We start from the raw sequence: 27633 nt of genomic DNA on the forward strand, positions 1-27633 counted from the left end.
GGGGAGGTGTTTTAAGGTTTTATTTTTTTTTTCTCATTCCTCTGTTTTGCTTGGTAATAAATTAGATTAATTTCCTAAGTTCAGTCTGTTTTGCTCGTGATGATAATTAGAGAATGGTCTCTCCCTGTCGTTATCTTGACCCGTAAGGTTTTTTTCAGTTACACCTTTTCTCCCCTGTCTGGTGCAGGAGGGCAGTGATAGAGCGGCTCTGGGGGGCACCTGGCCCCCAGCCTGGCCCAACCCAGCACAGGAACGCTGCGGCATGTTGCTGCCACACTGTGGCTACCGGGCAGAAGAGCGGTTTGGTTTTATCCCTTCCTCTCCCTTTCTGGCACCTGCTCCTCAAGAGGCCCGTACAGAAGAGAGGGAAATTAGTAGAGATAACTAACCTCGTCACACACGAGGTGTGTGGGTCTAATACAGACCAGCACCAGGCGGGATGTCAGCCCTTCACAGCGTCTTAAAAACAAAAGCGAGGATGAAAACGTACAGGCCCAGAGAACTGAAACACCACCAATGGACAGCTTGTGCATACTGCTTCTCCCCCCCACAAAGAGTCTGATTCGTACATGTGTAAAATAAACCTGTATTTTTTTTATTATTACTTTTTTTTTTATTATTACATTAAGGAAATGTAAAAATTCAAACTCTCAGTAAAGGAAATTAAAAAGCAATTTCAATTAGTTACAGACTGTACCATTATGAATTTATTGTACAGCCATATTTCAGAAAGATATTTTATCTTGAAACAAATGGAAAACTGCCAGCAATGGGTATCCAAGTACATTTCTCCCTCCCCCAGGAGAAACAGGGCACTGGGAAGGAGGATCCAGGACAAGAAAGTGCCACTTTGTACACACAGAAAACGACAAACGCTCTGGAGAGGCGGGAAGAGGAGAATGGTGTTAAAACACCTCAAACAGTACAGGTCAAGGTTCCCAAACCAGACTCTTAACATCACAGGAGTGTCATCTCAGAGCAGTGGCCAAAGCCCTTGGCTTCCTACGAGAGGCACCTAAGTGTTCAACTAACAACATCCACATAGTTCATTAAGCAGAAAAGTAGGAATCATCCTGTTCTTCATCTGATGAATCTGCTGCCTCGGCCACAAAGAGCTTCCCCACAACAGAGGTCTGCTTCACTCCTGCAATAAGAAAAACGGGTTATTAGCGCGTGTGCTCAGGCTTGAAGAGCAGTTACACAAGGTCCACAAAGCAAAGACACTTCTGAGAAACAGACTGTGGAAAAATGATGAAGCACAAAGATTGTGGACACCCAGCAAGGCAGTGGCGATGTGACAGTAAGTGAAGGAGCCTGAGATAAAGGAGGAAAAAAAAAACCCACAGCACACTTACTTTGATCAAAGCTGAACCTGGCTCTGTGCGAAGCCGGCGTCCCAAGCACGCCTCCAGCCTGAGGAGCAACAACAAGGCTCTGCTCAAACAGCCGAACAGCACGGGAACAGCGTGGGGAGGGGGAGAACTGGCACAGACCCCACACCGCCCGGAATGAAGTTGCCCTACTGCTATGCTACATTTTCACTAAACATGTAAACTGGTCGGCTACCACAAATGCTGTCACTAAACTGCAGACACAAGCCTGTTCTCTGCCTCTGGGATCTCAGCTTTTCAGCCAGAAGAATTGTAATTCTTCTTAGCTAGAATTACAAAACCTAGGATACTGACGGAGTACGTACACAAATTCAGGGACTATCTGATACGAGGTGAGAATTATTGCTTCCTTTCCCACTGAATAGAAGAATGTAACAGGAACTCGACATACCTAGGGATCCCAGAACTCAAAAGCAGTTACAAATCCGGAAAAAAAAGCAATGTATTTAACCCCAACAAGAAATAGCTCTTTTTGTTAGAAAAGAAGTTTTCTCCAAGAGAAGCAGATACAAAACCCAGAAGTCTGGGAGGAAGGAGGGGAGGGTTCCTGTTTTCCATCTTGAATGTACACAACTAGTCTGTGAGCCTGGGATTCTTTTGCCTGCTGCTTAGCAAAACTTTGCATCATTAAGGTGGAACTAGGCAACATTCAAGGAAACCAGCATTACCGACTTCTTGACATTGTCCCAGGTGCCTCTGCTGCCCTGCGTGTTCTTCTGCATTCTGAACACATGCCTGTCGTAATCGTTCCTGTAGATGCAATCAAGCACATTAGCGTCACGGGTGTGCCACCTGCGGAGCCCACTGGACACACTTAAAGACATTACACATACAGCTTGGACTCCAAAACAAAATTAGCATGGCCATTAAAACAGTTGTTGGTCAATTAAATATAACAGCAGCTCTGGGAGAATAATGACACGGAAGTGTTTAATTAGATCACATGCTAGAACTCTTAATGCAAGTATCAGACAAAGCTTCATCATCTTCCCAAATGAAGTCCATTTCCTGTCCATTGGATAAAATGCCGCTGTCTGCAAGTTTCAAGACGATTCCAGTTTGTTTCAGTAAAGCCTGAAGCAGTTGGGTTAACGGGTTAAGGCTCAAAGGAGCAGAGGAAACTCTGCTGAGGCCAAAGCCCAAATCACTGCCTTCTCCAAGGGCAAAAGGACACGCGAATGGCAGTGTTGTCATTGCCCACACTTAGTGGAGTAGTTTAAACGTCACACAGTGTCAAAGGCAAGAGCTGTCTCTAAACAAATCCCTCAAGGACTGCAGGATTCACTATGCACGCTCTAAGTATGGGAGTGAGCTGGCGTCCCAGTTCCAAGAGTGATCTTGCTCAGAAGACAAAAAACCAACGTTGGGAACAATCAGAAAGGAAGGGGTTAGCAGAGCACTATGAGTTCCTACCTGTTGATGGGTACCAGCATACCAGGGCTGATATGCTCACACTGAGGGGTTTTCACTGTAGGGAAGACAGCTGAGGAAGGTGTGATCGGGTTGTCCGTAAGTGCAAAGTCATCATCATCATCGTCGCGGCTTCCCCGGAACGTTGGCAACTACAAAGCCACATCAGAGCAATCAATGACCTGCCCTTTTTAACAGAAGTCTGCTGAAAAGGCTTCTCAGGGGTCTGTCTCAGAGCGGCGACAGGACACAGCCTCTTTGCGACGCTGTGAACCTCCGTTGTGTCCCTCTTCCCTAAGAGAGGAGTCCCAGACTATTCTCTCCTCAACAGGCAGTTGCTCCATTCCGTTCCTCACTTCAGTTGTGTTTTTGACTCCGCTCTGTCCCTCTTGAGACGCAGAAGCCAGCAATGTGCACAGTACACAGCATGCAGGTGTGCAAGGCACGACAGCAGCCAAATGACGCCTCCGTCTTGCTCTTACTACTCCTCCTGTTGATGCCCAACATTTTGATGACCTTTTTTGACTGCTACTACACATTCAAAAAATAATTTCTCATTAAAATTACAAGCTCAAAGCTGACCATTTCTACTCAGGAGGAGGATTTGGGGATTACTCAGTGAGCTTCTGGTCCTTCCATTTTGAAGAGAGAGGAGAACTGGGAAGTTTCAGAGAGGAATGACACAGATGATCAAAAGCACAGCAGGTCCCAGGCAGGGGGAAGAGCTATAACCGGCATCAGGGGTGAACAGGGACCAGGACAGTCGTTCACTGTCTCTTCCCCGTGAGGAGGGCAAAGTCAGCAGATGTAAGTTCAGAACAAATAAAAAGATTACACTTCTTCACACAGCAAATAGTTCAGCTCTAGGACTTAGCACAAGAAAGTCTGCATGGGTTCAAGGAGGGACTGGACTCATTCACGTTAGGGGAATCCACTCACAATTAAACACACAGGATTTCTCTCAGGAGGTACACCTCTTGCCATACATGACAGAGGGAGGTTAGGTTCTTTTGCACAGTTCAAGCTAGGCAAAATAAATTTGGGGGGAAAAGAAAGAAAAAAAGAAAACCAAAAAAGAAAGGAGAACCCTTTTGAATCACTAGCTGACATCGTACTCTACCAAAAGAGGACTCTCCTCTTTTGCAAAAACAGGGTGTCTCTGTCGTGGACACATCCATTATTACATAGCCAATCACTCATACTTGTGACAGGGATTTTGCCACAGCACACTGCAGTTTATAACAGCAGTGAAGCTAACATTGCTTAAATTTTGACTTTCCAATGAGCCACGGCGTTACTCCACGTCTGGATGAGTGCCAGAATAAGAAACACACCGTTGCTACAAAAATCCCACAGAAGAGCAAACACATCCAGAGAGCTACAGGTGTGGACTGGAGTCCCTGCTGGAACTGGGTACTAGTTTTAATGGGCAGAGCTAGTTTGGTCAGATAATGGCAGAGAGATGTGTCAGGAAATAAGCTTCAAAAATTTTCTACAGAGGGAAAAACCCAACTCATTCTCTTGATAAATGAGCACCTTTCTCTTTACAAATTAAAATAGAGTCTTAACTAATACCTGGAGTGCACGATCACGCTTCACCACAGTTCAGTGGGGGTTCATCACCGAGCTGGGGTAACGCTCTCCTGCCCCAGTGCTGCATCTGCTGGGGGAGCTGGGGGCTGCAGATGGAGCGGGAGGGGAGAGGAGGGCGCTGCTCCTGCTTTGGTTGCCGAAACAAGCCCAAGGAAATGGGGCAGCTCTTCAGTCCCAACGCGCAACAAATAGGACAGAGTAACTGAACAGGCGAGGGGATAACAGAACTCCCAAAGGAAACCCACCCACAGGCATCATCAAGAGGCGAGCGGTTTTACACGTGAGACGTGCTGAGAGGAGAGAAAGACAAAAACCCTGTTTGGCATCAGCATGACTTTAGAAAGAGTTCCATAGCACAGTTCCATAGCACAAGGATCCGATGGTCGCCCCCAGCTCAGCGGTTCCACTGCACAACCAATGCATCACAGCGTCAGGAGTTCCTCCTGCACAGAGGCAGAAAGGACACCCCTACCACAGCCTGGTTTTACACATCCATCCAGCGGAAACGCTCCTCTGCAGAAGCCATGTTCCACACGTTCTCACTGCCGGCAATCCAACTATTGCAATAACAAATCAAGGAAATAGGCCTCTTCCCCCAAATCCACAAGATTTTATTGATGGAACTGAACCAGCAGACTGTAACACCCCCCTGAAATACCAACCAGAAAAAAAACATACACATATACACACTGCTTTCCCAGATTTACCTTCACTCTTCTGTTCTGAAAGGGCGTTGCGGTGAAAATATCATCGTGGTTGTCCTTTGGCAAATGGTCCAGGAAATCTCTCATCTGCTGCTTTCTTTTGAAGGTCCCCACTTTGGCAGTTATCATAACCGGCTCTTTCTTATCTAAGGGAATCAAAATATTAATTGTTCTAAGACAGCAGTTATGTAGTATGGTTTTAAAATTCACTAACTATAATCAGTGCTAGTGATACAGAGTCCAGTGTCTCCCTTGTGGAAGTGTTTTATAGCGTCTTTGTGTTCTTATACAATTAGTGCTTTCAGAAAGAATTTCTCCACATCTTTATCAAAAGCTTACTCTAGAGCCTTGCATAGCCATTGCAAGTGTCATACATCAGCTATTTTATTACGATTTTAACAGAATTATCCATGCAACTGCATTTCGGAGACAAAAGACACTTAGATTTAGAACCCATGTCAAGAGGCATAAAGCGCCCAAACAGGTTCCACTGCACAGAGACCAGTTTAACATCCTTGACACGAGGTTTATGGAATGTCCATTGCGACTTGAGCGCGTACAGCTGCATCCTTTGCAAACCTTAATCCAATTACCGCACCTAAATGATGAGCCATTAAACCTACTTGAAGGAAAGAAAGGACTTTCTCACTTCCACTGGTATATGTATTCCTATCCTCTGCTTTCTGAGTGAATTTCTGGGCAAATTTAGAAGAACATCTTCCCAGTATCCTCATCTTCAGACAAAAACTATAATAGCTGCTTGCGCAAACAGTCAAGTAAAGAAGAAAATTAATCCACAGTTCACAGACTTTCAAAAGAACAAAGTATTTTTGTATCTATGCTAAGATTCATCGTTAACAGGATGCGCTCGCCTTCTGAGAGAAAGCCCATGAAGAGCTCCTAACTGCCAAGGAAGATCCGTGCTCAGTATTTACGCAGGGCTGCACTTAGTCCTTTGCTTTGCTACAGTCATTTTAGAGTCTTTTAGTATTTAAAAGGCCCAAGTGAATCCAAGAGGGTCCAAACATTGCTTTCCTCAAAGCAAAAAAGCCCTCAAAACCACTGTGGCAGACTGACCCTTTATGAACGCTCACTAACCAAAACAATCGTGTCTTCTATTAAGCTGCATCAAATAATGTCAAATACCAGGGTGAAACAGGAAAAAATTCTCTATAAGAGATCAGCAGCGGAGAAACGAACAGCAACATTAAAACAAGCTTTCATAATCACAGAAGTGCGGGGAATTTGGATACCAGGATAACAGTCAAAATAAGATGGCTTCTGTCTGTGCTCCAAAATGCTCAGGAACAACCTGCCCAGCAGATTCTCACACGAATTCTGTAACTGCAACAAATGTTTCAAAGAAACATTCAAGTAAAAATAAAGTGCATCGTCCTGCACTTGAACCCTCAATCTGCAGCTTTTCCAAGTCAGTGCAAAATCACGGTTCAGTGAATTCAAGGGCAGGGAAACCTCCTGAGGTCGTCTGGTCCGTTCCACGTTACAGAGCCTACAGAACCGGAGCCAAGCATTCCCGTGTGAAGTCCAGTAACTGAGAGCAGCCTGGGTCACCTCATTTGGACAGAAAAAACGATTTTAATGCTTTCAGTAAATGGAGACTGATGCACGGCTCTAACTGCTGAGAAACCTCAGAGTCATCCTTGCCCGCAGCTGTGTAACACCTAAAGCTTCAGCTGAGTGACAGCATGTCTTTGTCAGCTATCAAATAGCTTTCCTTACCTAAGCACTTACTAACTCATTGTAACCTTCTCTGCATTAAATACCTGGACTGAGCATCTTGTGCCTTTCACTTCAGAGCGTATGTGCTCTCCGTAAACATGAATTACTGACTTCAGAACTGGACAGAAAACAGCAACAAGCACATCGGTGCCAGACACCAGAGAACGTAACTTTGCTGTTCTTGCTCCGCAGCCCTTAGCGCGCCCAAGCACCCCATATCCTTTCTGGGTAGAGCACTCTACAAGCAGCTTGTTATCCACTAGGCCTCCAGGAGCCTCTTAAGGTACAAACAGCTATTTCCCCTTAGGTGGCAAGACCACTTTAAATCTTCCCATCATGCCAAAAACTGGAACACTCTAAAAAAAGACCCTTTCTCTTCTTGTACTTCAGTCATTTATGACATTCTCCGAGCTCTGCAATAAACCTTCATACTATAGAAGATAGCCTTCTTCACTATCGGATCCTGATGCATGTTTGTCTGTATCTCTCATTACATAATAAATACTGCATTTAAAATTACTTAAAGACAAGAAGATACCCAGAAACAGGATGTCAGTACCTTTCTGCTCTGGTTTGCCTGAAGCAGTGGTCTTCTTGACATGCATTTTGGAACCTTTTGCCTGTTGTTCCTCTACGTACTTCTGATGGCATTCTTCGGCAGAGCGAGACCCCACCGCCATGGCGACTTCCACCCAGAAGCCGTTCTTGTGCTTTGGAAAGGAGGCAACAGCCCTGCCGAGAGAACAGAGCCGCAACCCTCGTCACCCCAAGAACCTGCCAAGGGAAACAACCAGCGACCAGCCACCCTTCTTAGAAAGGCGCTGCGCGTTGGATGTAGAGAACCTTGTCTCTGGTGTCTCGTCCAGACACTTTAAAACACACACATTTGTTTGAATAGTTTAAGCTAGCAGCTCCCTTAAATAATAAGATAAATTTCTTCCTTATTTGCGGCAGGTCCCCCCCACCCCCGAGACACGAGCTCATGCCTTTTCAGGTTTCTAATCCAAACAAAACAAACTCAAACATGGTCATTTTATTACTTAACGTATGTACTAAATACTGCCCAGTAGTTTAAGTAATTGGATGATGCATTGATTAAACGTTCTTGCAGTTAATCTCCCCTTTACAAAACTTAAATACATAAGCACATCATGTTTAGCATTTTATTCCATTAGAGGAAAGAATATGCTGCCTCTGACTTACTGTCTAAATCATAAATACTTTTACCATATTATTTACCTACTCATGGTTTCCAATTTTACTCATAGAAATGTTTACCACTTTTAACTTAAGTACGTGTTTTTGAAAAACAGGTAGAGGAGTAGATTTAGAAAATTTTTCTCAATATCTGTGTTGCTCTCACTTTACACTGATGACTGGTAGGGGCTGCTGCAGGCTCACACATCTACAGTTATTCTAGAAAATATTCAGTTGTTTCCTTTATTTCACTCTCTCTTAATTTGTTAACAGTATTTTTTAAGAGGGAATTAAAACGTAAAGGAAACCTTTAACATAACGTGAAGGAGATCGAATCTGAAAACTCCAAACCCAGACCATTCAAACCCCCCAGTTTCCAAAGGGAAATTTTGCCCTGTGAACAGGGCGACCACTTGCCTGTAGAGCTTCTGCAATTCCTTTTCAGACCAACCGTCAGCTGCACTGGGAAAAACTTCTAGAGATTTCTGCACCTTTTCCCACCCAGGTTCTCTTGATTTTGCTGCTGAAGACTTGGCAGTATTAGAAACTTTACAATTTGGTTTTTTATCCGCTACTTTTGAATTCTTTTCTTTTACTTGAAATTCCTCTTCACTGGTTTCAGGCTCAGTGTCAGATTCAAGGAAATACCTTGGAGGGTTGATTCTGCTTCTCATCCTCATTGTCTTATCAGGCAGATGGGAAGTACTAGAGTCACTAGAACGAATTTTTCCTTCCAGTAAATCAGAACCATCAAGGCACCCGGGCACACTTAGCCTCAAGGGCACGTTACGGGAGGCAGTAGAGTGTTTTACTGTCCTTTGTTCACACAACACTTTGTTTGCATCATCCTGTGAACTTTTACAGTTAGAGGAAGATTTAGAGTTTTGAGTTTCTTTTTCAAATAAAGGTTGACTTTTCCTTTTGATAGACAGTGGGATATCTTCACTGGATTCCTCTTCCTCATCTTTGCTTGATGATTCTTCTGTCAAATGCTTGTCTTGCAGTTGTTTGGCTGACCTTAAAGAGTACTTGTAAGCCTGCTGACACAGAGCCCGTTCTCCATGTTCTGTTCCTCTCTTTTCCTTTGTTGTTCCTGGGATTCTGCTGTTGTTGTCACGTTTGTTTAGTACTGCAGTATTTAAGGGAGTCAGCTTAACAGAAACCTGTGTTTTAATTTTTGTACTATCAATTGCACGATCACTTTCATCATCATCTGAAATGAACTGCCTGGCCTCCTTGCTTCCAGTGGACTTGGTTTCTCTTTTGGAACTTAATCCTTTTTCATTGTTCTTCCCTGAAAGAGAGGATGTCAGCAGATCACCACACACTGCAATGTTAATCATGACCGTGTTGTCAGACAAGCAGAGACCAGCTCGCTGCGGGGTGCAATGCATCCCAGTGAACTCCTTTCTGTTAGAGGCTGCAGCCTGCAGGAAGAGACAAGCAGCACAGCTCCAGCGTGCAGCTCCCCACATTCTGCGGAAGCCTCTCCCCACACTAACAGAACACTGCAGTTCTTCAGGACAAGGAGATATTCTGTTGAATGGTCACATTGGGATACAAAAATAAATTAAATGCTGCTTCCCTCTGAAACAGCAAAATGTGACTCAAGAGAGAAATTGGTGGGGAACATTTCACCATGCTCTGCACTGCTCGCCCCTCCCCATTTCAGAGACATGTAGCACACAGTATCTGCAACCCGTTTCCAAAGGTTTACCTGTGACTACAAACTCATTTCTGCTGTTAAGGGATGTCCATAACCTTACCAAATGTGACTGAGTAAAACCAGCACCTGCTGAAGGTCCCCGAGATGCCTACACCTCTTTTCCCAGACGTGTATCTCAGAAGGATTGAGTAAAGGCCTTCTGCCTTCACACATACGCTCCCACATAGTCAGGATTAAATTCTTCAGGAACAAGAGGTTACATGACACAGACAGGAGAGCATGTCCCAGCAGGCAGGCCATTCCTCTGCACGGCAGTCAAGAGGCAGAGAAAATCCATTTACACACAACTCTTACAAAGAGTGAAACCAGTTGTAAGCATGGAATAGTGTCCCTCTGCCCAGGGGGAGCACAGCCAGCTGTGGGGAGGGTTCCTCATGGACAGGAGACCTCCTGTTCCTGCCCCCTTCAACCCCACCACAGACTGCCTCCAGGAGACTGAAGAATTGGGATTGTCAAGGCTGCCAAAGGGAACGTGACAGCATTGAGCAGATAGAGAATAAAATAGTAAACAGAAAATGTTGCTAAGATGCCATGCCTGAGGCTAAGCAAACACTAACATCCCAAAAGCTTTACTTGTGCTGCAAAGAGCTTTTCTGCAGGAAACATTACAGCTGCTTCAACAGAGAAACTTCTGCTTTACATTTACATTGCTTTCAGGGTTCTGTTATTTCCCAAGTTCTATTAAAAATGAAGGTTTTAAAACTGTTAATACACCTTTTTTGCCTCCATAGGCATTTCATTTATTTTAAGTCATCCAGCTTAAAGAGTCAAGCCAGACCACCAGTTCACTGGCCTGGTGAACTCTGCTTCTCTTCAGGCTCTCTCGAGTCACACACAATAGCTGTTCTGAGAGATCCAAAGTACAGGAGCAGAAACTTCAAAAAAATCGTAATCCTTCCATTTCAGTTTCCAGAAAGAATTCTGCATATTGCCATTATGTAAATAAAGAAGTGATTTACAAACATAGTTTATGTTCAGACCTGTAAAACTAGGCATTAAGGCTACTCTGATAATTCTTCATAGAAGAAGCAGTCGACCACTAAAAGATTTAAGTAATTTCTTTGCATTAACAGGACATCACCATACCGCTCCAGCACCCAACTCATAATCCCACTGATTCTAGTCAGTAACTTTAAAAAAAGAAAAAAAAAATTTACCTTTACTTTGGCCTTTTGGTGTTTTTTCTGTTCCCTTCATTACTTCCTTTGTTTTATTCTTCTTAGAGACGGAACTGGTCTTCCGTTGGGATTTTTCGCTACTAAACATCTTCAAAATAAAACAATTTAATCTAAACTTCTGCAAGACATTACATATCAAGCCTACCGGTGCCAGCTCTGAAAAAGCCAAACGTTTACAGGATGGGTAGATTTAAAAGTCACCTACATCGACCAGTATCTGCTAAACACTCTTTGATGAACACGTGTTTATACAAATGCATGCAACCAAAGCAGCTTAGCCAGGCTTCCTTTAAATTTAAATATTCTAAAGCACAGGTTAAAAATCTCAAGACCTAGAACTGCCGGAGTTGGTGGTAAATTGGACACACATCTTCACTGCTGCAGCTGAGCATCAGTGGTAGTGCTCCCCCCGTGCCATAGGGCCGACTAACCTTAGAGAGAAAGAACTTGGGAACCCCTGTGACCCAGACCAGCACCTGTGGGCAACTCCCTGCTTGATATATTTATCTTTCAAAAAAACACCTATTCTTCCAGAAGTCGTTCTCCATTATCCCCCTTTTACAGACAACAACAATTATCTGATAATACAGAGATCAAGACTATTTTTTTGTTTGTTTTAAAATGTTTTTATAATGTTTTCAAGATTTCCTGCCCCTGCAGGTACTTATAAGAGCTGGACTCTTTCTGTTAGATACCCAGCCAAATTTGTTCATTATATTTAAGACATATTTATGTAACAATATGCATAAGAATCTTACCAAGCTCAAATAATCCACTCCACCTTCTTCTATAGTCACATTTAGTTTCTGATCAACAAACTCACGCTGCCCGCACCAGAAACTTAACGGGGGTTTAACAAGACGGCCGCTGCGAGTGTAAACTCTGTTTGAGTCATTCAATACAGAATTGTGCTTTGGTGTTGTATCTGGAAGAAAAAACAAGAAATACCATTTTGTCCCAAATACCGTATTGAAAATTCAGCTTTGGGGATTTCTTCACAAGCATAGGAGCAATATTGGATTGAAACCTGCTCATTTGCACTGACTACAAGAAAAATATAAAACTTACTACAATGTTAAGTTGTTCTTTTAAAAACACTTAGAAATAAGGGTACCTTAACGTGACAAATTATAAAATTTATTGTTGTGAACTTTTTATTTTTACTTTGTTTAGAAGGTTATCAATACTGTAAAAGTCATATAGGGAAGTAGAATGATAAAGAAAAGTTGTCACACTGAACAAATCCTAATTGTAATGAGAAAAAAAAATAAAACAGCTTTTACAATGTTAGCAAGAAAATCTGATTACGATATTAACAAATAGTACAAGGAAGTTTGGCCAAACCCTATTGGAACCTTTGGCAAGATATTAAAAAGGAGTCACAGTTAAACCCAAAAGCAATTAGTGTCCATAACAAGGCTAGGATTGCATTACAAGGCAAAGAAAAAACAGGCAGATCAATAGGTTACGGCTTTACAATCATTTATTTGGGAAACAGAGCCAACATAATGAATTTTTCCACAATCCGTTCCATCCATCCCCAGTTGTGATCACTCTCTATGCCTCAACTGTGGCAAAAACATTAAGATGCCATAAAATGAACCTGCTCCAAGACTTGACAAGAGTTAAAACTAACCCAGCTAAAAAGGGGGTGGGCATTGCAGGGGAGGACTCCCAAGGATGGAGCCTTGATGGAGGTATTAAATCCTACAGGCGTCCCAGGAGGACTAAGAAGAGATTATATTACACAGAATAGCAATGGGAAAAAATTAAGTCAAGTTTGCTATCAGAATAAACAGCGCTGGAGTCATTGCCTTCAGCTCCTACAGACCAAGACAGGCTCCTAACCCTCAGCACAGCCCCAGGACACTTGTAGCTGTTGTACAGCAGCAAATAGAAATAAAGAAACAACTCAGCGCTCTTGATCACTGCAGTCTAAGTGAACACAAACCAAAAACTTCACTCAACTACTTTGTTACCTCTTCTATACTACCTAATTAACAAGATACAAAACAGACATATCTTTTGCTGGGGAAAACAGCTCCCAAAAAACCCCAACTTTTTTTCCAAAGAAAAGGATTATCAAATACTTACAAGCATTTTCATCATTCTTTGATAATACTTCATAGGTGGTGTTTCTGGTTTCAGGTTTCTTTACGTTTCTTGCTGAGTCTTCTGCATTTTTCAACACATCCGTAACCACCGAGTCACTCTCTTCATTTTCATCTTCAGTATTTTGTTTTTGTTCTTTCCTAACAATTTGGAGTTTAAGAAAAGAAACAATAAACCTCTGAAGCAGCTGTCCTTTAACAACACATTAACTCAGGTAAACTCAAAGTCTTCTCCTCACCTTGGCAAAAGCCCACTAGCATGGTGCAGCTGTACTCGTACAGACCGTGTGAGCTGCTACACCAGTGAAGCCTTTTGCTCCTGTTCACTCTAAGGCTACGCAAACAAGCGGAACAAACCCAAATAGTATCACAGAGAAAGGTAAAAGGGTGTCTTTCCAAAGCAGTGACCACTATTTGCCTGGAACATAGTCTGCATGCGCACATCTGCAATCTTTTATACTCCTCTGGTACAGTATTCTTAAAAAAGCAAAATCTCAATAAATACCTAAGAGAACATTGCAATGAAACAGAAACTCCAAAGAAATTACCTTCTTCTTTCCTCGAGAAACTCCTCAACATACTCCTTCCACTTTTTGGAAAAACCATACATAAATCTTTTGATGAAACGGTAGGGAAATCCTGTTTGAAACAAAAGTAGCATTAATGATAGCTGAGCAATACTTTTAATTAGAAGGGGTAGAAACAATATCTGGTACAATCACGGTTTTGTAAGCACCTCAGAAGCTCAGTACATCTTTAAACACTAGAGAGACAGGTTTCCCCAGTTTGAGAGAATAGCATACTTCATAGAGAAGTCAACCAAGGGGTCATTCATTACAGATGTCAGTACCTGGAGACAGCATTCTAGTTTTCCGGGAGCCAGGAGCATAAGCTCTCCCCGTTCGTCCAGCTGGACTGGCACCTACTTCTCCACAGAGGACCACAAGTTCCCCAGACAGCCTGAGGCTTTCGGGCTCCTGTTAAGTCTAAGCTGTCTGGGACTTACCATATCAAGGAAACTCCACTTGGAAGAAAACATTATTTCGCTCTGATACAGAAGCTGGATCAGGTGCACTAAAAGTATCTAGCAACAATATTATAAACTTGGAAAGTTCTTCAGGTAGTACAGATACAACAGAATGACTCTATTTTGTCTCTGAAATTGAAACAACCCTAAAAACAAATATTGATGCAAAAGTATAATGTAATCCTTCGTTGCAACAGAGAAGGAAAAAAGCATCACTCAAGCTCCAGCCTTTTGAGCACAGCAGGTGACATTTAACGCTCTCGTGGATACTCTCACCTAGCCTTCCCACTGGCACATGTAACCTGTACGGGTGCCGGAGCACTCCGCCACTGAGCCACTGCCTGCCTGCTCACCTGTCTGCTCACCACATCTAAAAACCCAGCAGCATTCAGCCTCCAACACCGAGACCACAAGAGTCAGCAGGGATACAAACATCCACAAACTTACTCTTGGGAGATGGAAGGCCATTGATGTCAGCCAGCACCAACAGACAGTTCAGTAACTGAGCTCCTCCAGGAGGATGGGAAATGAAAGGCACTGTTTCGTTAGTTTATTTAGCATACAATCAAAGCTCCATCTAGCCCCAACCAGGGAAAGGATACTAATGGCAGAGGCCAGAGTATAGGAGCAAGGCAAGTATACAGGAATATTCCCTCCAAGCAGTCTCCCAACCTCCAACTGAGAAATCAACACTGATTTCTATGTATTTAAAAGCCCTAGTGGAATTTGTCTTCCAGGAAATTGCTCAGTCTGCAATGGAACTCATGGAAAACTTCAGCATCTACAAGCTCCTGCTCAAGGATTTCCACAAAGCAGATGCTCGTAGCATGGAAGACTTATTTCCCCTCTACCAGTTTTTTTGCAACTTTATCCTTTAATGGCAAGAGACTGCACATAACTGATCTTTATTGACCATCTCCATTCCCTCTGTTATTTCATTAACCTCTCCCACACCTCCCCAGCGCCCTGTTTTGCAGGCCAAGAAGCCTTAAGCTTAGTTTGTCCTTTGCCCTACAAGAGCCTTTTCAGCACTTTAAACCTGTCATTCTTCTCCACGCATTTTCTACTTCTGCATTCTTTTTGAGGGTAGGTTGTTGGGGTTTCCACAGGGAAGGGAAAGGAAAGACGTGTTGTACTCAGTCTTCAAGCTGTTCACGTATCATAAAGGTTTTACAGCTGAGAGCAGTCTTTTTGTCCCGTTCATTTCCAACGTTCAAGTTGTTTAACTGCTAGCGAGCATTAAGCTGACCTCTTAATAGAGCCATCTATCACACCCCCAAACCTTGTTCTCAGCTTGTACAGTGAGCTGGGAGTCTTACAATCATATATCATCGTATACTGCCATATGGGCGTTGGACTAGGTGATCTTTAAAGCTCCCTCCCAAACCAAACTATGAAGCCATTCTATGCTGTGTGTAACAATACTCTTTCCCGTACTGCCACATGCGTCGTTTCACATTTATCAAGACTGAGTTTCATCATTTTAATGCCCATTCTGAAACTCTTGGGACATGCTTTGTGGCCAGCACTCACCCTTACCATCCAGAGCAACTTAGCAACGTCAGACTACAGCTGCTGCTTCCCAGCTCGTCTTCTGTCCTACTAAGTTTACGAATCTGCTCAACAGCCCACATCGCTATGGGATGCTTTTTATTCCTCTGATTTTCTACTGCTATTTAATCCCACAGAACCTCCTCCTCCGTATCACATAACTACTTTGTGTCCTTACAAATCTTCTCAAGAGCCTTGATAGAAGCCCAAAGTCTAGGGGCCCCGTCAAAGCCATCTTACACCACTGTGAGACATTGCTTTATCTCTAGTAGCACTGTAGGTGCCTTTCCCCACTCTCTGTACATCCACCAATCCCACTCATTATTAGTTTCTATTGGTTTACCTCATATGAAAGCCAAACTCCACACTCCTTAATTTCAAGGGACTTGGGAAACAGCTTTCTAAAAAGCTTTGCCTTAGCCACCCTTCAGGCCCATGGGTATCAAAGCAGTTCTTTTGTGAGATATTGCATGCTACTTATTTCATCCTTCAGCTCCTTTGTAATGCTTTAGGAGTAGCATTTCCTTATAGCACTGTCCTGGTTTCAGCTGAGATAGGGTTAATTTTCTTTCTAGCAGCCAGTATGGCGCTGTGTTTTGGATTTAGCATGAGAATAGTGAACATGGGTTCATTCTGTACATGGACTGGATAAAATATTTCCTGACCATCAGGAAGGGCTCCAGGCAAACACAGCAAGTGCCATTGCACAGACGCAGGCTGGAGTGGAGCAAGCACCACAGGGATTCCTGCTTGGCTGTGGGGCCACCAACCACAGAAATCACCTTTCCAGGAACAGACCCAGTGCAATTCAACAGCCTGTACTGTCCTTTGCACAGTTTCATCACCAGTGACCTGTGGAATTTACTGACCTGTGGACAGGTTTGGTAGCACATCTGGAGACCCAGATTGCCAACGGCCACTTTGGATAACAAGGCAGCAGTAGTAAGTGCCTAGCCAGTGCTCTTACTGCAACGCCTCTCATCAACAACTTCAGTGCTTTGAAGAATCACTTGGAGTATCAGTGCACATCAGTCGACTCCTTTCCACAGGTAAGTAGTTCCGTACCAGTGCAGCGTTGTTCACAAACTGACGATGCCGCTGCTGGGAGCCCCAGCTGGTCCTGGCTGTCAGCACTGTTGGTTTAGGGAAATCCTCAGGCTAGACTTTAGATGTGGCATTTCTTCTCCTCTCTAGCTACATTTGCTTGTCTTTAACTTCTCTTTTGTTTCACATAGCAATATTGTATCTGTTCAGGGTATTTTCCACACCGACCCCACGGTAGTTTTTGTGTTGGAGGATGTTGGGAGGTGAGGGGAAGCTGAGAAGGAAGGACGTTTTGCCATAAGTGCTAAGTTCAAAGATCAGAGGAATTGACCCAGTGCAGTCCATTAACTCTTAGGCTTAGGAAACCTCTGTAGATCTGGAGTCACTCTACTCAGAAGTGTCTTGCTGTCACTTTTCCTCCTCAGAATATTAAAATAAAACTAAATATAAGTATTTACCAGACAAACTAATAAAAAAAAATTCAAGTCAGAGAGCCACCAAGTCAGGTATTTATCAAAATGCATCCCAGTACTGCAAATGAGAGGAAAAAAATTAAAGCCCCAGACAGATCTTTGGATGCTTTGTGCTGGGCCTGAAAGAGCAAAGATGCATATATGCTCCTTTAAAAAGAGTGCGATCATGCGTGCAAGGCACGTCTGTATTAAGGCAAACATTTATTCCATCTATGCCACAGATGATCTTTACGTTCCTAGAGCTGCCTGTAAGCACTCCCGCAGCAGCTCATTTACTGGTGAACATGACAGAGGGTGCACATGAAGCAAGAAAAATAGAATAAAGCCCAGCCTAACTTCAACTTTGTGTGGAAATTAAATTTCCATTAAAATTCCACGTGCTTCAAAACAATCTGAAGAAGGAAGTTTTGCTGGATTTGGTACAACGCACCACTTAGACCCTAAAGATGGATCAGTTTACTAAATTATAAAGCACCAACACAGCATAACTAGTCTCTCTCCAAACAGAAATTCCACGTAGCATTGCAGAGCTAGTCATTAACTGCTGACTAGTTAAGTCACAGATAGAATGTGAACGCGGGAGTTAATTTCAGTAGTGTATAAACAATCCTCATTTGAACATCTTAGCACTATTTAAATGCTAAAGCATTGACCAAAATTACATAAAGGTAATCTTAGCAAAAACCAGCTTCTTTAAAAGAACGTACCCATTAGCCAACTTCATACTCTGAAAGCCCTCTCTGTAACTGCAGCACCCTAGAAATGCCAGCTACAATTACCATTAGATAGTACTTAGAAATCTGATGCTGGAGTCACTTTCCAGCACGTGCCAATACCCACCGAGACCAATGAGCAGGATAAGACAAAACATTCACTTCAGCAGTATGTTCAATCATAACTCTAAAGGTCTTCTCGGTTTGTAATGTTACATTAAGAATCATCTTCTTACCTTCTTTCCTCATGGAAGCTGAATCTATATTTCCCTGTAGCAAGTAGATACTGCCGGATGATGTTCTCACTTGGTTGTGTGCTATGCGTTCTGTAATTGCATTACTATGCCAAGTCAGATCTTTCATATCTCTAAGACAAGACAGATAACACGAAGAACAGAAGTAAAACACTGTTTTTATAAAAGGAGGACTTTAAAACTAGAATACTGATATTCCATACGAGACTGGCAGTGTTACATTTTATGAACGATACAGACACAGACAGGATGTGCTAGATTTTCTTAGCTTGGAAGAGAAACGGTTCTGGCCTCGTCTCATACGTGGACAGAAGACAAACTGAACATGTCAACTACTGCAAACGTCAGTCACAGAACATTAGCTTGACATTAGGCTGCAGAAGCAAAATGGACTAAAGGACTCCATCCAGCTCCTTATTGCAGTGATACTATTTTATGCAAGTTATGAAACTACCATTATAAGGTCAAATGTATGCTTTCCCCAGGATTATTTTATTTATTTCTCACCTTCCTATTTAAAGACAAGAAGAGCTGAAGAAGGAGCCCTAATATGTGCAAAAACTGGAATTGTTAAGCAATTATTAAGGGACTTCTCCATGAGAAATAAAAACCAGACCCAAGTAGAAAATCTACATAAATTGTTGGGGGGATTTTTTTTTGTTTTGGTTTTTTGGTTTGTTTTTTTTTTTTTTAATACACTTTTACAACAGTAACCAACAAGCCAAACTACAGAACAGTACAAAGGACCGAAACCCCAGACAACAGTGAAAACATTCAACTGTATAACTTGTCACAAAATATTAACAGTAGTCAATTCAGAGGGTCTATAAAGTAAATCAAATATACCACGTGTAAGTTACATGTATCAGATACACACCACCACAAATGAAAAGAGAACACGTTGCTGGTAGTGAAGTGTGCAAAGCAAGAGGATTGGTTGTTTCCATACAGGCATGAAACAACTGTCAGCTCCTACTACAACTCCCACCACTGAACATGTAGCCTCCTGACATCGCTCGGGAAGCAAACGGAATTACTTCCTTTCACAGTGCTGCTGCTGTTGAGCGAGGTTCTGAGTTTTCAGTAGGTAAGTAACTGTGTTAGGTAGTTACTAACTACAGGAAGAGTAGAATACTCTTTTCCAAGAGTGTATTTTCACAATGTCTTCAAACAACTTTATTGCAAGCTAAATCTCTCCTTTGTTCTGACACGTTTTCCTCATCTTATAGCTATTTGAATACAATCTGACCAAAAACATAACCAAAAAACCCCAGAGAGACACTTTTCAGGTGGATCAGGTCCTGCCATGGTTCCCCATATAGCTGTAGGAGTAATAGTGCCATCACGAATGACATGGCAGGAACACGTGGCTGATGGCAGTCTGTGCCACTTAAAGCAGCCACAAAATAGAATTTTTGTGAAATGAAGCAGAAGCTCCTAAGACCCCTAGGCAGCACCAGTTTGGGGGGGTCTACTAGACACGTTGGTCTTTATTCCTCTGAAGCTCTTCGATTGACTCAGGACTGGACTTTGAAATAATTATGTGACCAGTAGTTTCCTGTATGTAGGCACTCTGCTTCTTGCACGCATGAAGGAATTCATCTCTTTCCTTGGTAAGTAAGTTTAAACATCACTTTGTATTTACCAAAGGCTAAGAGTTAAGTTCCTTGAAGGTGCAGTTCTCATGGCTATGTCAGGACACCCATGGTTCCTTCACCACCAGCGTTCCTCACCCCCGCCATGCACCAGCTCTGCTGTTCTGCAGGCTCTGAAGCAAATGGGTTGTGTGCTTAGTCAGAAGACAGCTAAGATGTTTAAAACAAAACAGTAAGAGCTGTAAGCACTGTCACAAGGATGCAAAGGGCTGCGTTCCCTGTGGCTGGGGAGGAAAGCGGCATAAGTGTGTGGAACTGCTTCCAACCGTTACCAAGATATTCCAAGAATACAAGTCTCAAACTACAGCTACTAAGCCAAGTGAAGATGGTATAAACTTTCTAGCTCTGACGCCGAAAGCCCACCAACATGTTTTACATTGTATTTAAATCAGAAAACTTCTTCTTACTTCCGTTTTCCTTCAACATATATTGCAGTGTTACCATCCATCACTTTAATTCTCCAACTGGTTAGGCAGACATTTTTCTGTTAAAAAAAAAAGTCATTTTTAAATTAGACTGAACTATGCAACATCACCAAGGCATTAGCAAAATAGAAATTAACTCCTGTGTAATCTGAGAAGATATATAGGCACCATCTTCCAGACCATAAAAACTGAAAACAACCATTATACACATAAATGCTGAAGCACAATCAAGCTGGAGTCTAACACACAAGTGAAGACAGGGATTTAAATTATAGAAACTGTTGAGTAATTTAATGTTGACATTCAGAAGACAAAGTCATTGGCCAAGACCTTTAGCAAATCCAAAAAGCTCCTCAGAAAAAACCCAACACTATGCCATACCTCTTACACTTTATCATCTGTCCTCTGTTACTGTTCTGAAAAAAAATTACCCATGAGAAAATAAAATTGTATTTACTAGCTACGTTATTGCTAAACTGTGGACAGTATTAAAATGGCTGTATCTGATATTGCAGACTACTGATACACAAACAACTGCAGTACCTTTATTTTGCATGACATAGCCAGTACGCCAGTTGCATTCAAGTTGCAGTTTGGAAAACTGTGTGTGAAACAAACAACTTTGTTTTAAAAAAAGCCTCTCAAAAAATGTTTTTTTAACATCTGAAACTATCACTATTTCTCCTCACAACTTCAGTTAATAAACTCCAGATCTTTTCATTAATGATGTTCACCTTTTGACCGTCAGCCTTGACTTCACTGAAGATCTTACCAGTGATTTAACCGTGACTGAGAAAAGGTACCCGACGTGTACAGCCAGCACCTGCTTGATGCTCAGATCTGTAGTGTCCAATAACATCTCTTTCAGCATCTTCTACTCAGCTACAAATCTTAAATATTAACAGATATCTGTTCCTTCTCAAAATCAAAGCTCATCATAAAGGTAACTTTTTTTTTTTAAATACAGGAAAACGTATCAAACACGCTTGACAATAGCAAGGGTGAACAAAAAATTAACATGTTTAACCAGAAGAGACTGCAATCCCACAGATTCCTCCAGGGAACAAAGGAAACTCAATCCTTGGGCAGGTATGCTTCCACCAGTTTCCTAGGGTAATCACCGAGGAATGTGGTACACTTGAAAAATACACCGCTTTCTGTGAGAATTTTTCAGAAAGTTGGCAGTACTGCCAAGCATGCATTGAATTGAAAATAAAATCTGCAAACTAGTCTCCTAGGAAAAGATTCTTGTCCTGCTCCATTCAATATTGTTTGGATATTCCCCAGGAAAGCCAAGACTTTTCCTCCCTATCAGCTGTACAGATTCAGTTAACTTTAGAACCAACCCTAGCCTCCAGCTAGGAAAGATCTCTCCTCCTTGGCTTTGCGTAGAGAGCCAAGAGTGGACTGGTGAGTGATTTCATGTTTCACGTCCATCATGCCAACACATGGCCATTAGCATATTAAAGAGGTGACATATAGGATCATAGAATTGTTTAGGTTGGAAAAGACTTTTAATATCGAGTCCAACCGTCAACGTAGCACTGCCAAGTCGACCACATATGAGGCTCCTTCAGGTAGAGAACTCTTTCAGCCCATACTGTGGCTTGCGAACGCAAACAAAAGGCTTCTTTTATACAAAAAAAAGCAACAAAAAGCCCTGAGCATTGTCATCTTAGAGTATGGGCAAAAAAATAAATGCTTTCCCATCAAAAGGATTTACCAGTACAATCTAATAAACTGACAATTCATTCTCTTCTGAGTGCTCATTACTTTTGACTAGCAAAAAAAAAATAAATTTAAAAAATCGCAACTATGAGCTACAAGCAGCCTGCAGGAATATATCAGGTGCCCTAAAGTATGAAGTTCTCCCACCTCTTTGTCTGCTTTGCCAGCAACTTGATCTGTATGAGGATTATCCAAAGGGACCTTAGAGCCTTCTCTTGGCTTTTGCTTCCTTGGAATGTGGACTTTGGGAGAAGAGAGCATAATACTACATAAGCACTGTGAGGGCTGTTGAGAATTAGTCTCCAGTATCTCTTCCACTCCATGAGCATCTTCCTTATTACTTGGCTGCAGCTCTCTTCTGCCTTCATGAAGTTCAGCACATTTGGCTTCTCCATTCCTCCACCTTTCTTCTAACTGATCCCTATTTTTAGAAGGGGCGGAGTTTAACTTCTGAGTACTAGTCACTGTATTTTGAGACATTTCATCATCAGCATCCATTGATTCCACAAGGAAATTATCCTGATCGTCCTTATCCATGGCCACATATCCTGTCGGACCATTCCTGAGCTGCTCAGCAAAAGCAGATTCAACTAATGGCGCTTCCGTAGCTGTGGAAGGAGGAATGTTCTGCTTGATTGGGTTTGAAGGTGTTGGATCTGCCCAATAAAAAACGGAATAACAAAGAAATTAGTGATATTTGAGAACTAATAAAAAATACATTCATGAAGTTAGCTCCATTTTTAATAAGAGGAGGTTGTATTGATTAACACTACAGCAACTGTAAAAGCACTGCCTATTTAAATTTTTAATGCTAACAGCAAGCCACTCTTGAATTTGTTTGGACTAGCTTTTCCTCACCACCAGATCAATGGCCCTGCTGTTAAAGACTTATAGATATCCCATTTTCCCCCAAAACCAAGCTAATGCACTCCATACCTATTAATGGTGTATCTTTACCATTCTTCCTATCTTTCCTTTAATGAATCCTCCTTGCAGAGCAAAACAATCTGTTTTCACAAAAAGAAAAATCTCAAATATTTCCATCTTTCCAGACTTCAAGATCCGGACCTGTAGCCATACTGCTGCTACACTAGGAGCTAACAAGCATTGGGGTTTGAGTTTTCAGATAAATTAAGTTCAGTTTTGAAGCTGAACCCTACTAAGGCTTTGGCAAGCATCATTTTCTTCAGCTGCATTTTCAAAATGGAATTACAGGACAGATGCATAGACAGGGTTGCCATCAAGTAACAATATGGAAAAAATACCAGAGAATTTCTCACAGAATCAAACCTTTTCTTATTATGTATTAAAAGCTAAGGGGGGGGGGGGGGGGGGGAAGGGGCCCGCAAATAAGAAGTTTAGGATTTTTCCACCAAGTTTCACATTCAAATGGCAAAGCGTTACACCTAGTCTCTAAAGAACTCTTAATCACATCAGGAGCCTGAAGGTAGATGGCTATCAGCGTCAGAGGAGATAGCGCACTCAAACAGACCAACGATGTCAGGCTTTAAGGTCAGAAGCCCACAGCTCTAAACCACAGTTAAGCCAAGTCTAATGCCATCTCCAGGTTTGAAAAGGCAGATTTGCAGGTTTCTTCCTACATTTTCCATTGCACACAGACTACAAAGAAAGAATGATACTCTGCCAAAGCATACGAGAGATTATAAGCAAGAACAGAAACCCTGAAGTCAAGGAAGTTTTTGAAGTGTTTTTAAGAGCAACACCAAGTACCTTTTTGCTGCTGCTGCAATTTCCGCTTTACACGCAAGAAGAACTTCTGAGGGGATTCCCATACAAGAGGGTCTACAGCTAATGCTTTCGTGGTTGGGTTCTCAGGAATCCGAGCACAAAGTAATTCTGGAAAATAATAACACAAAATAAATCTTTGAATTTGGGGAAGAAAAACATTTGGGGGGGCAGGGGAAGCAAAGTACGTACTTCAGAAGATACTAACTCCACTATATAACAACATATTTTCTTTTCTTTCCCAAGATGGCTGGGCAATATGACCTTTCCCTGTCCATCAAGGGGTCAGCTGTTCTGTTGAAAACCACTCTCAGGGGTGTGTGTATGCACGTCTGAGTGTGACCCAGCCTACAGGCACCTGCAGGAGTTCGGGAGTCCCTACAAACAGGGTGCATTTCATAGTAATAAGGTCTAACAAGTAGCACCAATACTAACTGCTTTTGATATTCAATCAAAAGTCATTAGCAATTTGTGATGTGATAATGCGAGGGCAAAACCATACCTTTGGAAATCTGTTGTTAAAAAGGGAAGTAAGCTTTACAAGCTTTCACTTTTTGTAAAAATCATAGAATCCCAGACTGGTTTGGGTTTGAAAGGACCTTTAAAGGTCATCTAGTCCAATCCCCTGCCATGGACAGGGACATCTTCAACTAGATCAGGTTGCTCAGAGCCCCGTCCAACCTGACCTTGAGTGTTTCCAGGTATGGGGCATCCACAGCTTCTCTGGGTACCCTGTACCAGGTCCACCACCCTCAGTGTAAAAAATACCTTCCTTATATCTAGTCTGAATCTCCCCTCTTTTAGTTTAAACCCACTCCACCTTGTCCTATCGCTACAGGCCCTGCTAAAAAGTTTGTCCCCATCTTTCTTATAAGCCCCCTTTAAGTATTGAAAGGCCACATTCAGGTGTCCCCAGAGGCTTCTCTTCTCCAGGCTGAACCAGCCCAACTCTCTCAGCCTGTCTCCATAGCAGAGGTGCTCCAGCCCTTGCATCATCTCCGTGGCCTCCTCTGGACTCTCTCCAACAGCTCCATGTCCTTCTTGTCCTGGGGACCCCCGAGCTGGACGCAGCACTGCAGGGGGGTCTCCCCAGAGTGGAGCAGAGGGGCAGAATCCCCTCCCTCGACCTGCTGGTCACACTGCTGGACATGCAGCCCAGGACACAGTTGGCTTTCTGGGCTGCCAGTGCACATTGCTGGGTCATGTTGAGCTTCTTGTCCCCCAACAGCCCAAGTCCTTCTCCTCAGGGCTGCTCTCAATCCCTTCAGCCCCCAGACTATTTATACTGACCCATATGCAAGACCTTGCACATTGTCTTGTTGAACCTCATGAGGTTCAGATGGACCCACTTCTCAAGCTTGTCCAGGTCCCTCTGGACAGCATCCCTTCCCTCAGGCGAGTCAACTGTACAACTTGGCTTGGTGTCATCTACAAACTCGCTGAGGGTGCACTCGATCCTGCTGTCTGTGTTATTGATGAAGATATTAAATAGTGCCAGTCCCAATATGGTCCCCTGAGGGACACCACTCATCACTGATCTCCATCCAGACATTGAGCCGTTGACCACTACCCTGTGGATATGACCATCCAGCCAATTCCTTATCCGCCGAAGAGCCCACTCATCAAATCTGTATCTCTCCAACTTAGAGAGCAGGGTGTTGTGGGAGACCATGTCAAAGGCCTTACAGAAGTCCAGACAGATGACATCCTTAGCTCTTCCGTTGTCTGCTGATGTAGTCACTCCATCACAGCAGGCCACTAGGTTGGTCAAGCAGGACTTGCCCTTGGTGAAGCCATGGTGGCAGTCTCAAATCACCTCCTTGTCCTCCATGTACCTTAGCAGAGCTTCTAGGAAGATCTGTTCCATGAAGTCGAGAGGTGAGGCTGACAGGTCGGTAGTTCCCAGGGTCCTCCTTTCTGCTCTTTTTAAAAATGGGTGCAATGTTTCCCTTTTACCAGCCACCATAATAATGGCTTAATCTCATTTTTACTGAATCCAACATAAATAATAAAGTAACAAATGGTTTTATGTTACAACAAGGAGATTTAGGAAGACTTTTTCATATTTAACCATAAAATGAGGGCATTGCCTCCTTCATAACAGCAAGTTCTTTTGAGAACAACTCAATAACCCCCCCAATGAAAATAGCATACAGCTGCCCGTGCTACTGGCCAGATAAGACAGGCTGAGCAGTCAGCCTAGTTTTCTGCAATCATGTCTTAAAACATACACAGACAAACCGGGTAGATCTTCACCTCCACGCAAAACCAGATAAAAGTTCAGTACAGGAGATTCTTAAGTACTGTGCTGCAAACAGGACCACGCATAGCAATGAAGTACAACCCCTCTGACAGGCCAGACAACATTTTGGTGGGTCTCCCACTCTCGGTGATCATAGTGTGGGAATAACTGGGCACCACCACAGGACACCTTCTTCTTTAAAATACCTGTTACCTTTCCAGATACAGAGCTCTGGGACAGGAACCAGAAGGAAGGCCATTCCTACTCGCCTGCAGCACCTTTACAGCAGGGAACACAGTGCTTGCAGGTTCACATTACGCCAACTGGTCAGACACAGAATATGCACTGGAAAAGTCATCAGACCAGAGTGCCCAGGAAAACGCCCCAGAAATATTTCAAACACTAAACAACACTCCCACCAACCTTTCTCCTTTCTGTATTGACTGTAGGGAGTAGTTAAAGTACTTGTTTGTTTTGATTTTTTTAACACATAAAGCGTAATTCTCTGTTTTTCAAGATGTTGCCAAGGGTCAATCCGGTTCACAAACACAACAGAGGAGCAGTTAAAGCCAGACTGAGAGGGAGAAAATAACACGTAAAGAAAGGGGAAGAGCCATAAAGGACATACAGAGGCGGCCATACCGAGCTAAAGGTTAAATATCAGACGGCTTTCTCAGAGAAGCGATCGAACAAACCTCTTTCTGGCTGGATGCACCCCCCGGGCAGCTCGGCGGGTCTCTGCCGAGCGCCGGCCGTGGCAGGGTAATTACCCCTTCGGCTCTGCTCCACGGCGTTTAGGGTGGGCGTCAGGATCAGGTCGCTGCCGCAGCTCCTCTGCGGCGCCTTCCCCGCCGGCAGCCCCGAGTCCTGCTTCTGCCGCAGGGCCCTGGCCTTCATCCGCTGGAAGATTTTGGCCGGGGACTCGCGGGCGGGGGGTTCGCACGCCCGTCGCTTCAGCGGTCGCTTGGGGCCGGGGCCGGGGCCGGCCCGGGTCTCGCCGACATCCAGCGGCTCCTCGTCGCCCGCCACCAGCGCGGACTGGAAGACGCCGCCAGCCGCCGGCCCTCTGGCGCGGCTCTCCCCGCGGCCCGCCGGTTCCGCGGCGGCCAGAGCGACCTCGCGGGTGTCCTGGCCCCTCAGGAGATCCTTCAGGGGGGTCAGCGTGCCCGCGGGGACGCTGCTGAGGTACACCGACCGGAATGGCAGCTCTCCCCGGCGGCGGGCAGGGCCGCCGGCGGGGTTTCGGGTGGGTGTCACGATCATCTCGCCACCGAGCCCCACCGCAGCCCTCCGCGGCCCCTCACGGCCGTCCCTGCCCCGGCGCTGCCCGCCGCCCCCTCAGAGGCCGGCGGCGCCAAGCCCCGCGCGCGGAGCGGCACAGCGCGCCATAGCTGTTAGAGGATTTGAGCGGGACCGCAGAGCCCGGATTGGTGGCGAGGGCGTGTGGCGTCACTGCCCGCCTGGGCGGTGGGAATCGGGGGGTGGAGAGGGGAGGACGGGGACGGACGACGCTGCCAACCGGAAGTTGCGGAACGGCATTTAGGGAGCGGCAGCGCGGGCTTCTGCCTCGGCTCCCCTCGCGCGGTGGTTCAGTCCGCTCCGCCCGGTGGGCGTGGCCCGCTGCTGCTGAGGTACGGGCGGCCGTTGGCGGCTGAGGCGGTCGCTGAGGGGAAGGAGCGGAGGAGGAAGGGGAGGTTGAGGAGGTTTCCCGGTGTTTAGGAGGCA

At 44.0% G+C, this 27633-nt stretch overlaps 1 protein-coding gene across 1 annotated transcript; it reads right to left on the reverse strand.

Annotated features, from left to right (window-relative positions):
• Positions 1-613: 613 nt before the first annotated feature.
• On the reverse strand, positions 614-27350 carry MIS18BP1 (MIS18 binding protein 1). The gene is made up of 16 exons (XM_075753133.1): positions 26604-27350; positions 23652-23777; positions 22068-22576; positions 20175-20251; positions 18095-18225; positions 13599-13689; positions 13034-13191; positions 11698-11864; positions 10919-11027; positions 8453-9329; positions 7398-7570; positions 5102-5244; positions 2805-2953; positions 2060-2141; positions 1356-1413; positions 614-1144 (listed from the first exon to the last, which is right to left on the reverse strand). The coding sequence occupies exons 1-16, from the start codon at positions 27169-27171 to the stop codon at positions 1050-1052; spliced, it is 3513 nt and encodes a 1170-aa protein (XP_075609248.1). The 5' UTR covers positions 27172-27350; the 3' UTR covers positions 614-1049.
• Between the last annotated feature and the right edge of the window lie 283 nt (positions 27351-27633).

Source organism: Balearica regulorum, chromosome 5 (genome assembly GCF_011004875.1).
Source record: "Balearica regulorum gibbericeps isolate bBalReg1 chromosome 5, bBalReg1.pri, whole genome shotgun sequence".
NCBI lineage: Eukaryota > Metazoa > Chordata > Aves > Gruiformes > Gruidae > Balearica > Balearica regulorum.

What these genes read in the sequence shown, in the direction of transcription:
- MIS18BP1 (XM_075753133.1), bottom strand. Translation starts at nt 27,171, where the DNA reads ATGATCGTGACACCCACCCGAAACCCCGCCGGCGGCCCTGCCCGCCGC. An exon ending in TATGTTGAAGGAAAACGGAA is followed by an intron (nt 18,226 to 20,174) that starts GTAAGAAGAAGT and finishes GTCTTGTCTTAG; the next exon opens with AGATATGAAAGATCTGACTT. An exon ending in AGCTTCCATGAGGAAAGAAG is followed by an intron (nt 13,690 to 18,094) that starts GTAAGAAGATGA and finishes TGTTTCAAACAG; the next exon opens with GATTTCCCTACCGTTTCATC.